At 48.2% G+C, this 13,531-nt stretch overlaps 3 protein-coding genes across 3 annotated transcripts; 2 read left to right on the top strand and 1 right to left on the bottom strand.

Annotated features, from left to right (window-relative positions):
- Positions 1–613: 613 nt before the first annotated feature.
- AtWU_11251 (Pfs, NACHT and Ankyrin domain protein) lies at positions 614–4,316 on the bottom strand (the record flags this gene model as incomplete). Its single annotated transcript, XM_035506351.1, has 3 exons — positions 614–1,990; positions 2,075–3,384; positions 3,443–4,316. The coding sequence occupies 3 exons, from the start codon at positions 4,314–4,316 to the stop codon at positions 614–616; spliced, it is 3,561 nt and encodes a 1,186-aa protein (XP_035362244.1).
- A 2,695-nt stretch (positions 4,317–7,011) lies between these two features.
- Positions 7,012–8,508, top strand: AtWU_11250 (uncharacterized protein; the record flags this gene model as incomplete). Its single annotated transcript, XM_035506350.1, has 2 exons — positions 7,012–7,058; positions 7,143–8,508. 2 exons carry the CDS (start codon positions 7,012–7,014, stop codon positions 8,506–8,508), a joined length of 1,413 nt encoding a protein of 470 aa, XP_035362243.1.
- Positions 8,509–10,376: 1,868 nt separating this feature from the next.
- Positions 10,377–12,824, top strand: pabA (aminodeoxychorismate synthase pabA; the record flags this gene model as incomplete). The annotated part of the gene is made up of 1 exon (XM_035506349.1): positions 10,377–12,824. The coding sequence occupies one exon, from the start codon at positions 10,377–10,379 to the stop codon at positions 12,822–12,824; it is 2,448 nt and encodes an 815-aa protein (XP_035362242.1).
- Positions 12,825–13,531: the final 707 nt, after the last annotated feature.

Here is a 13,531-nt window from a genome sequence, read left to right as displayed (position 1 = left end):
TTTTCCTATGTAGGATGGAGAAAACAGAAAGTCCAACAAAAGCATAGGAGCGGAATCCTAAGAGATATCTAGTTCTACAAACTAACCAGATTCTATTTAAGCTCTCGTTCGCCATACCAGTATCCTAATAAAAGAATTTGAGGAACGCGGAATGAAAAGGACAATATTTTCGGTACCTTGGTTACACTTCAGTTCGAAACCAATGCCCACATTTCATGTACTTCAAACGGTTTCCCGTCATGCATGCCAAGAGAAAGTAGACCGATTCAAAGATGCTCGGAGCAAACAATTGATCGGAACACTTTAACAATATAACAGCCTGTTTGAGGTTTTAGGCCGATATCTAGGTGTGCATCATGGCTGCACAATTATTTAAGTAATAAGTCAAGGACAAATGCGCCGTATGTTCCCTGTTAGGACATTGCTAGCGCCCCTGAACCAAACTAACAGTATAGGTATGTTACGTAGCGTTGCGAGCACTGGTCTCTGCCATCGTGTCCATGGAGCACTCCTAACTGTCTGACAAGTATACGTTGAGACATACGAAGGCGGCATTCAGCTATGTTGCTTGTTGGTATGAATATGAGCTTATTATTATATAGAAGATGCTTTGTCAATGCGTGTCACTGGCATTGGCCTCTGCTCCCTTCTCAACAAGCAGCCTTGCCAATGCCTCATAGCCCTTCTGTGACGCCCATAACAGTGGTGTGTAGCCGTTATTGTCACTGATGTTAAAATCCGCTCCCTGTTCGACAAGCAGCCTTGCTACTGCCTCATTACCACTGTGCAAAGCCCATATCAGTGGTGTGTATCCTAGTGAATCATTAGTATTGACCTCCGCTCCCTTCTCAACAAGCAGCCTTGCTACTGCCTCATGGCCATTCTGTAAGGCCAATATCAGCGGTGTGTATCCAAGAGAGTCATTAACATTGACCTCTGCTCCCTTTTCAACAAGCAGCTTTACCACTGTCTCATCGCCTTTCCGTGAAGCGCATATCAGTGGTGTATAGCCGTAGTCGGTAGTAGTATTGATATCTGCTCCGTTTTTGACAAGCAGCTTTACCACTGTCTCATGGCCATTCTGTGAGGCCCGTAGCAGTGGTGTATATTTGAAAGAGTCATAGGCATTAACATCCGCTCCCTTTTCAAGAAGCAGCCTTGCCACCGCTTCATGACCATTCTGTGAAGCCCATATCAGTGGTGTGTACTTCCTTTTGTCGCTGGTATCAACCTCTGCTCCCTTCTCAACAAGCAGCCTTGCCACTGCCTCATGGCCATTCTGTGACGCCCATAGCAGTGGTGTGTAGCTGTTATTGTCACTGGTATTGACTTCTGCTCCCTTCTCAACAAGCAGCCTTGCCACTGCCTCATGGCCATTCTGTGACGCCCATAGCAGTGGTGTGTAGCCGTTATTGTCACTGGTATTAACTTCTGCTCCCTTCTCAACAAGCAGCTTTGCGACTGCCTCATGGCCATTCTTTACAGCTCGTGAAAGCGGTGTTAACCCCCCTCTATCTTGCTCGTTAATGTACGCCCCGTTCTGAATGAGTTGTTTAAGAATCACGTTGCGCCCTTCTTGAGCAGCCCAAGATAGCGGTGTTTGATCTCCATATCTTTTAAAGTCTTTCCTGCTCTTCAGTCCCTGAGTAATATCCACTCCCTCGTACATATACGTGGGTAAGTCCAAAAGAGCAGCAACAGCGTCTTTCCTACAGTTTGCTAAAGCAGCAAAAAGAGGGTACTTATATCTCTCCTGAGGCACATAACTTTGTGGCTCATCCTTGAGTCTTATACGGATGAGCCCAGAATATCCGTTATCGGCGAGAACATACATCAGGCTTGCCCCTTGAGTATATCTGCGGGTCTTGAAATCCTCGGAGGCATTGTGGACCATGATCCAGGTGGAGAGAGGAAAAGAAGATAGAAACTCGTTCTGAGGAATAGACTCCACGGCAATGTTGGCATGGTATAGGATATATTTATTAGCATACTGCACCAGAGGAAATCTTTTTGACATTTCCATTGACTCATTTGCGTTTGGCATGGATAGCAGCTCACTAATAGATGTACATACCAAAGTATCATTCAGGTAGCGGGAGCAGCACTGTTTGAGCTTCTCGTGGCCTAGTCGCTCACAGTCTAGCCCAAGCTCAGGCCATAATTCAAACAGCCCATTGTCCTTGATGAGGAAGTCTCGGACAGATTCATGGATAAACTGCACGGTCGGCTCCTTGGATTTTGTAACTTCAGCCAGTCCCTTTGAGGAGTGGATGATATATCTGTCAAACTGGTCCAGGCCGTCTGTAGCATTTGGAATGGTGACATCTGGAATTCGGTCATCAACAAGACTGTTAAGTGATAAACCAGACCAGACAGCATGATAGAACTCTTTCGGTTGGAGTGGGCGTTTTGCGTAGAGAATCCAGAGAATACAAAACAGGAGAGCTTCCATATCTTCATTGTCACGTCTCAAGATGTCCTTGAACAAATCACTTAGATCACTCGGGATTTCAGCGAGTCTCTTTGTTAAAAACATCCCACCGCGTCGATACTCCTTATTAAGGATGTCGACAACTAAGACAACCCACATAAAAACACCGGCAGCTTTACTCAAAAGTTGCACTTGTAGCTCTTCGGCAAGTGAAGGGTCGTCAATACGAAGACGGTTAGCAGCGTATGTCTGCAAGTCTTGTGCATGACCGGGCTGGTCTTCTAGTGTGAGTCGGATTCCTTGTCGAATGATGATATAGGGATAATGTCGGCTAGAGAAGCATATTCGGAATAAGACACCTTTAGCCGAAGATTGCTCTGTCAGGTCTTCGAAGAACTGGATCATATCAACAACCTGTTGTTCATCGCATTCATCAAGAGCGTCAACGAAGCACGTGAATTCACGTTGGCCGAGCGCGGAAACTGAGTTAAGAAAAATGTCTTTAAGACAATTTAAAGGAGGACAGCTATTAGAGCTTTGGGACACAAGCTCAGGATCGTCCAAGACTGTCTGAAGATCTGAGTATCCTTCCAGTAGTTGAAGTATCAATGATCGATACATTCCGATGATCGACTTTTCCAAGGACTCCCCTCTCGCATTGAAGAAAAAGGAAGCTGTGATAGTATGCTTTATTTGGGCCTTCCTCCTCAAGCGCTCGTATGCAAATTTCATGATTGTTGACTTGCCCGCACCCGGCTTACCGCTAATCCACAGGAATCCGTGATGTCGCGTCAATGCAGCAGGGTCAAGCCATTCTTTATAGCTAGAATGACCGAGAAACCATTGACACGTCTTAGAGTGGGCAGCTTTGATGTTCATTTTACGAGAATCAATCTGCTCGAACCTGAGGGAATTTAACAAATGTCGCCGGCGGTCTTCGGGTGAACTATTGTCTACTTTCCGGAGTCAGCAGAACAAGCCAAATTTCATTAAGCTCTGGAAAGAACTTACACAGATCATGCACATACATATGCCCTGTACATGCTTCAGTCACAGGCATCTCCTCAAGAAGTTCCCGGGCATATGCTGCCGCAGTTGCTGCGGCGTACCTTTGCCATTCTTTATTTTTGTGAGAGTCTGAGTAGTCACAGATTCCCCGGATTGGGAGACAGGGAAGAATATCAAGGAGTCCAGCAGTCTCCATTTCAAAGCATACGACATCTAGTCGTTGAGCGACCTTGTCCCGAGTAGTGCCACTTCTCATGACTTGGTTTCCTGAAGCAATAGCGCCGTAGTGGATTATTATCTCGTCCGACGTTCGGCTGTTTCGTGGAACAACCTTTGACTGATCGCATTTGTCGCAGCCAGGGGTTATAGATTCGTGGTCATATGTTGCATGGAAGAGGCGGTCCGGCACGTTTGGACGACTATATCGTGGTTGGCCACCTAGATGCTGCTGTAGGATTGTCGAGACTCGACTGCGACTCAGCTCGTGTTTCGAACGTAGGGCGGACACAACCGTCCCGAGCGACTGATGAGGAATCCTAGGTATTGCCGTTTGTAGTAGCTCTCCGTCTCCGACAACTTTTCCAAGATCACTCTGCATAACTCTTGTTCCAACTATGACATCACCCAGACGCACATCAGCTCTGCTTGGCACCCCACCACCGATTCCTACCATCAAACAGGTGCTGATTGATTTGAACGTTCGTAACATGTTCGTCGCGACTATTGCTGCATTATTTGTTCCGTATTGTCCGTCTGGCAAACACGCGATAACGACATTGTGCAGCTGGATGCTTCCAAGTACATAGGTATTGGTGTCGTCTGTATGCTTCGGTAGTAGTTCGTGGACTTCATCTAGCATAGCCCGAGCGGCTGCCATTTCTATGTGCAGCGCGCATATCCAACCGACCGTGTACTGATCATGTCGTGAATTGAGAAATATTGGGTGAGACGTCTTTTGTCGCTTCGATTGATGAGATAAACTTGGCTCAGTATGCGTGTATAGAGATAACATATCCCCGTTCATCTTGTCCTGATGCACGTTTGACAATGATCCAGGAGCGCTGCTATATTGCTCGACGGATGGACATACTCGCTTGATTTTGGCCACTAAGAGTTTGACGATCCGAAGGACAAGCTATTGCGCTTATTATAGGAAGTAATTAAGGGTCTAAGGAATGGAAGGTATACCGAAAAGCTGTAGAGTGTGTAGAGATACTCTACTCAGGGGCACAGTGACAGAGTCAACGTGCTGAAATCGGTGAGGCTGACAATGGATTAACTAATATTCCGATCTTTAAGTTAGCTAGAGAATACAAGGCGGTCCATCATGATAAGCGAGGTGAGGTGTGTGAAGCGAGCAATAGCACAGTACGATATCATCATTTTTGCCTGACAGACCTCGCCAGCGATAGGTCCCGAGCCTCTACTTCTCCTTCAAATTCAACCCACAAGATATGGCAGAGGAGAAATGCAGGAAGCAAGCAAGCAAGCTCTCGTTGCTGACAACTTTGTTTAATCGGACGGTCCGCAACCCAGTTGGCGACGTATATCTATCAGTACAGGTGACAGGTCTAGTATAATACACATACAATCGTGATACAGAACTAAATATACTGTATGATATTACTGGGTTTATATGTGAGTAACTAGTCTTTGGAATTGGCGCCTTAGCACCCGGGCGTGGAAATAAAGTTGTTTTGCCGGGGCGAAATGAGGTTCGACCTGCCTTGTAACATACGAAACATCCATGAAACTGCCAAGGCGCTAGATTTGTAGAAGTGGGGCAACAAAGCAAATAATAAGTGTGTGGGACGGAGGCCGATTTCGAATATCCCTGTACGGCGAAACCAGTCTCGTTGTAGCAACTTCTCACATTCTACACGGACTCTTCCTTGTACTGGCTCTGAAACCTTTTTCCTGCCAAGACAAGCAATTGTTGTTTCAAGTGCTCTTTCCCCGTAGTCATGGGCCTCCCCCAGCCAGACAACAACACGTCTGGCTTGTGCATAAATCATCCGCATAAGCGGGATCTGCTTACTCTTCTCACTGTCATCATTCTGGTTTATGCTCATCGCATCAATCCATAGTATCCTTTCCAGTTGCTTGCTTCGGAGATGCAATAATGCAGTATAAAGACTTTCAGTAACAGGGAGCATATAGCCATCAAGAATGATTGAACGAGATCTGACTGGACTTCCCCAAACATAGGAAAGCGCCTCATAAAGATGTTCCTCTCCTGGTTGTGAGAGGTTGTAGTTGAGAAGTTCACATTTGATTAGGGCGCTCTCATCCTCGTCTGGCAAAAGGCGAATCATTCGTGTATATGACTTCGGTGGAAGTGGTGAATAAGTGAAAGAGGGAACAGACATATTTGAGACTTGTTCGTGTGTTGAGGACATCATCTCCCACGTATGTATAATAAATGCGTATTAGCCCTAAATGATGTCAACCAGATTCATCAACGAAGCTTGTGCAGATTTCACAATGTGTTCCACAGGACGTTGCAGACATGCCAGAAAATGAAGGTAAAAGCGGGGTGGCCTATAACTAGACACAAGAATAAGTGGGACTGGTTCTCAAATCAGACCGAGCCGTGCATATAACTCCGAAGAGATCAGCTCTACCCCCACCTTCGGCCGGCGGCGGAAAAAACGGCTCCGCTGACCTGAATGATCAAGCGGTAAAGACTATATATTGTGGAAAACTAAGCATGTCGCTTAGTCCAATGTAGCATATGAGATCGAGTTATGCTATCATTTGATTTCTGGATATACAGATGCGGATATTGATAGTCCGACTCGATGTCTATCAGGAGACTCCGTTTTGTAGTACAGGTTAAGCCATCTCCTTTGTCCTTTGCTTAGTTTCGAATTTTCACCTTTCCGTCTCTTCATATCCACGAAACGGTTCGTAAAATACGTTCTGGAAGGATCGGGCATATTTGATCTAGCAAGAGAGCTCGCCCTCTAATTTTCTAGAAATATCACAGTATCTTGTACGTAGCACAGGACAAGCGATAGGTAAGTGATTCATTAATATGAGGTATATTTAATGATGAGCTGGCACGGTTGAAGGACAAGGATGTGCTGGCTTACGTTTAGCCAGCCACAGCCATATCTACTATGTGATTGGAAGATAGGGATTTCCGATATGTCCGCCATTGCGCCGATCGGCATCTCGGTTCTTGGCTCTTTCGGCAGCGTGACAATAGTAGAGAAAAAGCATCATTTAGGAACTATGCCCGGCAGGGAATTGCTGCGGAAGGCCCTCAGTCTCTACACATTTCTTCACACTCTGTCTACGGCCACGGGTGATAGGATTAGCCGAAGAGCGTGGCCTCGAAGAGAGGACTCCGAAGCTACTGATAGCCTAGAGTCACGTGATACAACGTCACCTAATGCTTCATCACGTGGCTTAGAAGGATCTGGAACCGCCCCGGCCCGGGCGGGCACCGTGACTGGCTTATATGCAAACTGAACAAACAAAAACGTATCCATGGCACGCCAAAGACGCCCCTCCTCGCCCTCCATGTTCCTACCATACACCACATGGACCATTGCCACACGAACAGCATGAGTAGTGCAGCGCATATTGCTCTGCTTGTTATCATATTCAGCCTGTCAGCAAACGCCCTTGGTCCTCCAAATAGATCATGCAAAGGACCGCTCTTCCCCAGCTAACATCTTATCGTTTCCAACAATAGGCTCTTCGGCGGGATATGTTGCCTTGATGACGTGGCACTTAGCCCAATAAGTGAAACTGCCTCTCCGGCGCGTTACCTTGCTCCAGGCGAAGGCACCCCTTCGTACGCTCCCACTCCTGGAATCTTTAGCCGCGATGGCACGCCATCTGGATACAGCCCGTCCCCTAGTCGTGGACGTCGAAGCTCCACCCCCTTGCGTCATTCGCCGCTTCAAGACTACATTCGAGACACGGAGTGGGATATTGCAGGAATAGATGGCGGCGAACAATATTTAATGGTCCGATATTCGATTGAATGGAGAGTAACTCTCAACAATCGCGTGGTAGCGAAGGACACGGAACAAGATCTGGGTTTGGATCCCCACTCCTACTGGTCAGGAATAAAGCAGAAAGCGGAAGATCTACTACGTCGGAAGATAGCTCGTAACCGACGGGTGAGACTAGACGACACTACAGTAGTGGTCTCTGTAAATGATCGCTCACAGCGCGATCTCGTCAAGCGCTTTGAGAAAACTGATGTTGACTGGACAGCTATCCAAAAGCAGCTCACGATATGGGAAAATCTATTTCAGCAAGGCAAAAGGCTTAGGCTCTGTATCTCGATTAATTATCTAGATTCCGAGCAGCCTTCGAATGGCGCTGACAAAAGAGGACAAACCTCAGTGACCAGAAGAATGCTCCATGCACGAGACGCTGAGATTGACGCGGAACAGGTTTCGGGGCAGCCCTCGGCCTGGCGGGACGTGTACAGAGTAATGCGCTGTCCTGGCTCTCCGTGCCGCCTCGAATCGCAATATTGCTGGCAGGACCCTGTCGGGAAAAAGCATTATAGATTGCGCACACACCATTTGAGGAAGCTGGTTAGGTATGTGGAGCAGGAGGGGGGTGTCATTGAATCCCACGATGATGTGCCCGACAACATCCGTGGGCAGTTATATGCCGAGGAGCAGCAGCGGCTGGAACAACGACAGAAGGTCCCTGGGCATCCTGCAAGTGGATCCCCATTTCCAATCAATATCAATGTCCTCCCCACGCCACCGCCTCGGTCGATGACTATATCCCCACCTGCTGCTGCGGAACCACCGGCACTCAGTTCCTCACCGCCTAGTAGTTCTATCAATGTCCCCGGTCCGTTGGAAGTAGCAGTAGAGAACTACGCTGCATGGCAACTCTCGCGAGTGAATACTGAAAGCTTCAAGGACAATATTATTAAGGCACGTGATATAGCCTTGAACAATTGCCTTGATTTGAAGCAGATTTACCAAGATCAAGACCCTGGCTTTTTCATCAACCAAGGCGTGAAACTCGGGGCTGCACGCCGGTTTGTCACTGAAATCAATGACTGGGTGCAGGAGATGCAATTGTGATGGCAAAGCTGTACTGTAACATGTAAAATATACTTTTTGTTATGACTCGTGTAGCCGGCTAAGTATCTAATATACTACAATAGCCATACCTGTAAGACGCCTAGTCAACAATGCTGTACGAATCTCTCGCCAAGTAGCCTACTGCACCTTGGAACGTCTCATGTGGATACTCAATAGTCAGCCCTGCATGCCGAAAATGACCCTCTGCACTTTGCTGCTTTGCTCCCACCTTATCAACGCACCACTCCAAGAATGCTGTGAACCCCTGCTCTGTATCATCCTTGTACGCCTGCTAATTCCGCCGAATAAAAGCCTTAAGCTCAGCAAAGAACTCCTCTATGGGGTTTAGGTCCGGTGAATAGGGCGGCAAATATACTAACTTGACACTCTTTTCGCAGCACATCTGCTCTATCTTATCAGAATAGTGAAAGGATGCATTATCCATTGGAAGTACAGATTTGGGCTCGGGCCACTTCCTGTAATGCTGAAGTAGTTCTTCGATAAAATCCTCAAAGAATGATGCATTAGTTGAGCCTCGAAGAACTCTAGTAAGTATAGCACCGTCCTGTGCGTAAGCAGGGAGTATTTGGTAGCACTGATCCCGATGAAATCTTGACACCTGAACCGGTGTTGTACCACTCGGAGACTACCCGCTTCTTCGAAAGCCTATTCTTTTGTCACATCCAGACTCGTCCACATAAACCAAGTGGAACGACTGGAATTCCGAAATCAGATGTATATAATCATTACGTAAATCGGTATTTCGTTCTCTCGCTTGCTGCCGACATTCCTTTCTAGACCAACCGGACTGGCGGAGAGTATCACTGATAGTAGACTTCGGCACACGTATGTCAAATTCGTCTAGCAGAAAGAGTTCTATTTTGTGCAGGTACAGACCTGGCTTTTCTATTAGATGATCGCAAAGGGCTTCTAGCATTGGTGGAGTTAACTTCCGCGGGCGTCCGCCTTTTATCGGAGGGGCTTTGAGAGTGCCAAACAATCGAAGATTAGAGCAGAGTCGGAATATTGCGCGTTTACTGCAATTAGCGGTTTTAGCCATTTGTGATGTGGTTAATTCACCGCTGACCAGCATATCGTGGATGAGGTCAAGCGTCGATTGAGCTAGATTGGGAGCCATTGAGTTGCTTGAATTGCAAGCAGTAACCAAGTTAACGTTAGTACGGTGTTGGTAAGATGTGTTTGGCACGTGGATTATGGGTTAGAGGCACGTGGAGCTTAGTCATTAATACAGTATTTCGTCACGGTATAGATAATAATTTACCATACAACTGCGGATTAAAGATTCTCCTGCCTGATATCCAAACATAGTTTAGTGCGGTTTCAGGTAAGGGTGGCGGACACACTGTATCCGTGGTGTTCTCCCACATTCTCCCTACCCTCCCGCCTTTCTCTCCTCGTGTTAGATATTTTAGTCAAGTAGCGCCAAATGCAACAGATTCGACCGGCTATCACACACTACTTGGCCCACCTTGGCCCTCTTGGTGGCGGATACGAGTCGGATTATCTGCTGTCCCGGCCCGGTCCCGGATTGCGCCGCCCGCTTCGCCTCAAGAGTCTGCACCTCGTTCCCTTCGACTCCAAAATGAGGAGCGCGCCTCTCCGCAGCATCTTTCTGAAGCCGGGGTCCACCGGTTTATAAGAGACATCGACAGCCAGGAGGAAGACGCCAGCGAGCAACATCAACACCGACACCGAACACCTGGAGGCGTCGTCGCGATCTTGAGTCGAATTATTCCTTATGCATCCAACTCTATCTCAGTCCTTGTCATACCCTTCCTCTGCTACCCACTAGCACGGCAAAGCACGGCACCACGACATACTCTCTTCCTTCCGTCTTCTACCGAGACATGGCTCCGTTACTGGGCCATGATACGCGCCCACCCTCCCGACGAAATGGCCACGAGATGACATCTCCAAAGAACATTCTCTATATCGACGCGTACGACTCTTTCTCCTACAATGTTGTCGCCATGCTCGAGGAGGTGCTGGATGTCCGAGTTACAATCATGCATATTGACTCAACATGGCCGGATGGGAATGCTGCCGAGTTTCTCAAACACTTCGAAGCCGTTGTTCTTGGGCCGGGCCCTGGTGATCCACATATACCGGACGATGTGGGAATTATGGAGGATATCTGGAACCTGAGCACTGCAGACATGCTTCCAGTTCTCGGCATATGTCTCGGTTTTCAGAGTTTATGCCTTCGTCACGGTATTCCTATTCACCGGCTACCGTATCCGCTCCATGGCCAGGTTCGCCGCGTTCAAACCACCGGTAAAGACATATTCGATCGCGTACCCAATCTGGAGGTCACTCTATACCACTCCCTATATGCCCAGCTTGAGAAATTACAGAATGACCACGAAGAGGCACGATCAGACAAGTCTGCAGCACAAGAGCTTGATATTCTGGCATGGCTGCCCTTAGAGGAACAGGTCTCCACTGGCTTGGTTCAGCCGATACAACTTCCAATGGCTGTGCGCCATAAGAGCAGACCCTTCTGGGGTGTTCAATTTCATCCAGAATCTTGCAAGTCGGACAAGGAAGCATGCAGACAGATACTGGGGAAATGGTGGAAGATGTCTCTCCACTACAACAAAACCAGTGGACGGGGCACTCCCCTGAAAATGATACGCGACTGCCTCCACGAATCGGACGACATAGCTTCCTTACCGAACATCGTGCATACCATGTTGACCTGGTGCACATCTACTTCAAGATACTCTTTTTTTCGACACTTCTACACTGAACCGCTAGATTCGGCCTTGATCTGTGAGACCCTCAACAGTCCCGGTTCCCCGACAGTGATGTTTAAATCCAATGGCCGACACAGCATCATATCTGTACCTAGTCCTGGCAGCTGGAGGTTAGAATTCTTCACGCAGACTGAGAGGCTTTTCATGGAAAATCATGATTGCGAGAATGCCCTAGAAGGGCAGTCTGTGATTAATACATCCTTGTCAACCAGCCAGTTCTGGGATGTCCTTCGATACTTGATGGACATGAAAAAGGTCGAATCAGGCAGTAGGGATGTCCCGTTTTGGGCTGGTTTCCTCGGGTACTTCTCATATGAAATGGGGCTCGCTTGCCTTCCTCACGCAAATGGACATGGCCACAACTCCTCGGTAGAGGATTCAGAAGATCCAGTGGATGCGAGTCTACTATGGACTGAACGGAGTGTGATTCTCGACCATGAGTCTGGCCGTGTTACTGTACAATCTACACGGGAAGCTGACAATGAGCCGGCGGGGTGGATCGAGGAAACAGTGCGACTCCTGCAAGATTTGTCATCTCATCCTGTCGTGGACATTATCGACAGTATGACAACTGACACAGTGGCTCTGGATTCCATACTCAGTCGATCCACAGCACAATTTCCGAATGGACAACAATACAAAGAACAGTTTGACGCCTGTATCGCCGAACTGCACGCCGGTGAATCATACGAACTGTGCCTTACCTGCGAAACAGTAATCACAGTGCCTTGCTCTGAACCAGACAATGGTAGCATGAACTTCCCTTGGCTGTTGTACAAGCGCCTTCAAAAGTACAACCCCGCGTCTTTCAGTGCTTATGCAAAATTAGGAAAAGTCAAAGTTCTAAGCAGCAGCCCTGAATGCTTTCTCAATTGGGACCGGAAGTCTCTTCTGGAGATGAAACCTATGAAAGGTACCGTGAGGAAAGCAGACAATATGACGCTTGAAATGGCCAAAGAGATTCTCAGTTCGACCAAGGAAACCGCGGAAAACCTCATGATTGCGGACCTTATCCGGCATGATCTCTATGGTATCTGTGGCTCAGGTGGCGTATGTGTCGAGAAACTTCTTGAGGTCGAGGATTACGGGCATGTTTTTTCAATGATTACACATGTCAAAGGCCAAGTTGATCCAACTCGGCCTGGGTTCGCTGCACGGGACCTTCCACAGTTGCAGTCGGCGGATATGTCAGCATACGGGCTTACGGCTCTACAGAGATGCCTTCCGCCAGGTTCTATGACTGGTGCACCGAAAGAACGTTCTTGCATGCATCTCTCCTCCATCGAGTCTCGTAGGCGCGGGGTGTATTCCGGTGTCATGGGATTTCTGGATCTTGGGGGAGGTGGCAGCTTTTCAGTCCTTATCCGCACCGCATTCAGCTCTTCTAATGACAACGATCTCGAACAAAAATGGCGAATTGGAGCGGGTGGAGCTGTCACCATCCTAAGCACGGCTCAAGGCGAATGGGATGAGATGTTGACAAAGCTAAACACGGTCTATACGGTTTTCAAGCCGGCTACTTCAGTAGTCCTCAGCTAAACACGCACAGGTCTGGGATTTTCCTTCCCAGATCTCCTCATACGACAACACTGATCACTATCGCCATAAACCTAACGACGGAAACCGACTCCACGCAAGTACCCCTTGCGATATATTTTTATGGGAAGGATTCCATGAGAAGGTGGGCTGCAACTCAAGCAATCGAGCCTCTTAACCGACCTTGGCACCAAAATCTGTTGCAGGCTATCTTCTCCTGACGTATCGATTCGACAGAGGTGTTCTTTCTTTTTACCTCCGCCTTAGAATAAGTGCGAAGCGCTCAACAACACAAATCCTGTCCATCAGGTGCAGAACCTTGTTCTTCGCATGTCTTGGTCGCGCTAATCACGTCGACTTTGTTGTTTGAAAGACCGATCCCTCTGATTGAACTCAACTTTTTCCAGCTGAAGTTGCACCTCAGTCTGGGGCAACTATAAAGGACTTAGGCATTTCTGTCCACGCTCGCTGCCCGTTACGCGGCCATACGCTCCGACGTTACGCCCGTTGTGCTCACTCTCGCAAACCGCTGTCGGCCGCCCACGCCGCCAACACCCACTCCTGTGCCCTTCCACTCCTCCGCCCACCGGCCAGTCACGTGGGCCTCCGCCGTAGTTGTGAGCGCTACACAAAACGCAAGCGCCCGGCTGTGCGCGCCGCCCCCCCACGCCGGTTGACGGTCCGAGGCGTCGCTGCATGGTGATGTGGAG

Source organism: Aspergillus tubingensis (genome assembly GCF_013340325.1).
Source record: "Aspergillus tubingensis WU-2223L DNA, scaffold_15, whole genome shotgun sequence".
Lineage (NCBI taxonomy): Eukaryota > Fungi > Ascomycota > Eurotiomycetes > Eurotiales > Aspergillaceae > Aspergillus > Aspergillus tubingensis.
Note: the sequence above shows the minus strand (reverse complement) of the source record. Positions and strands in the feature narration are given on the sequence as shown.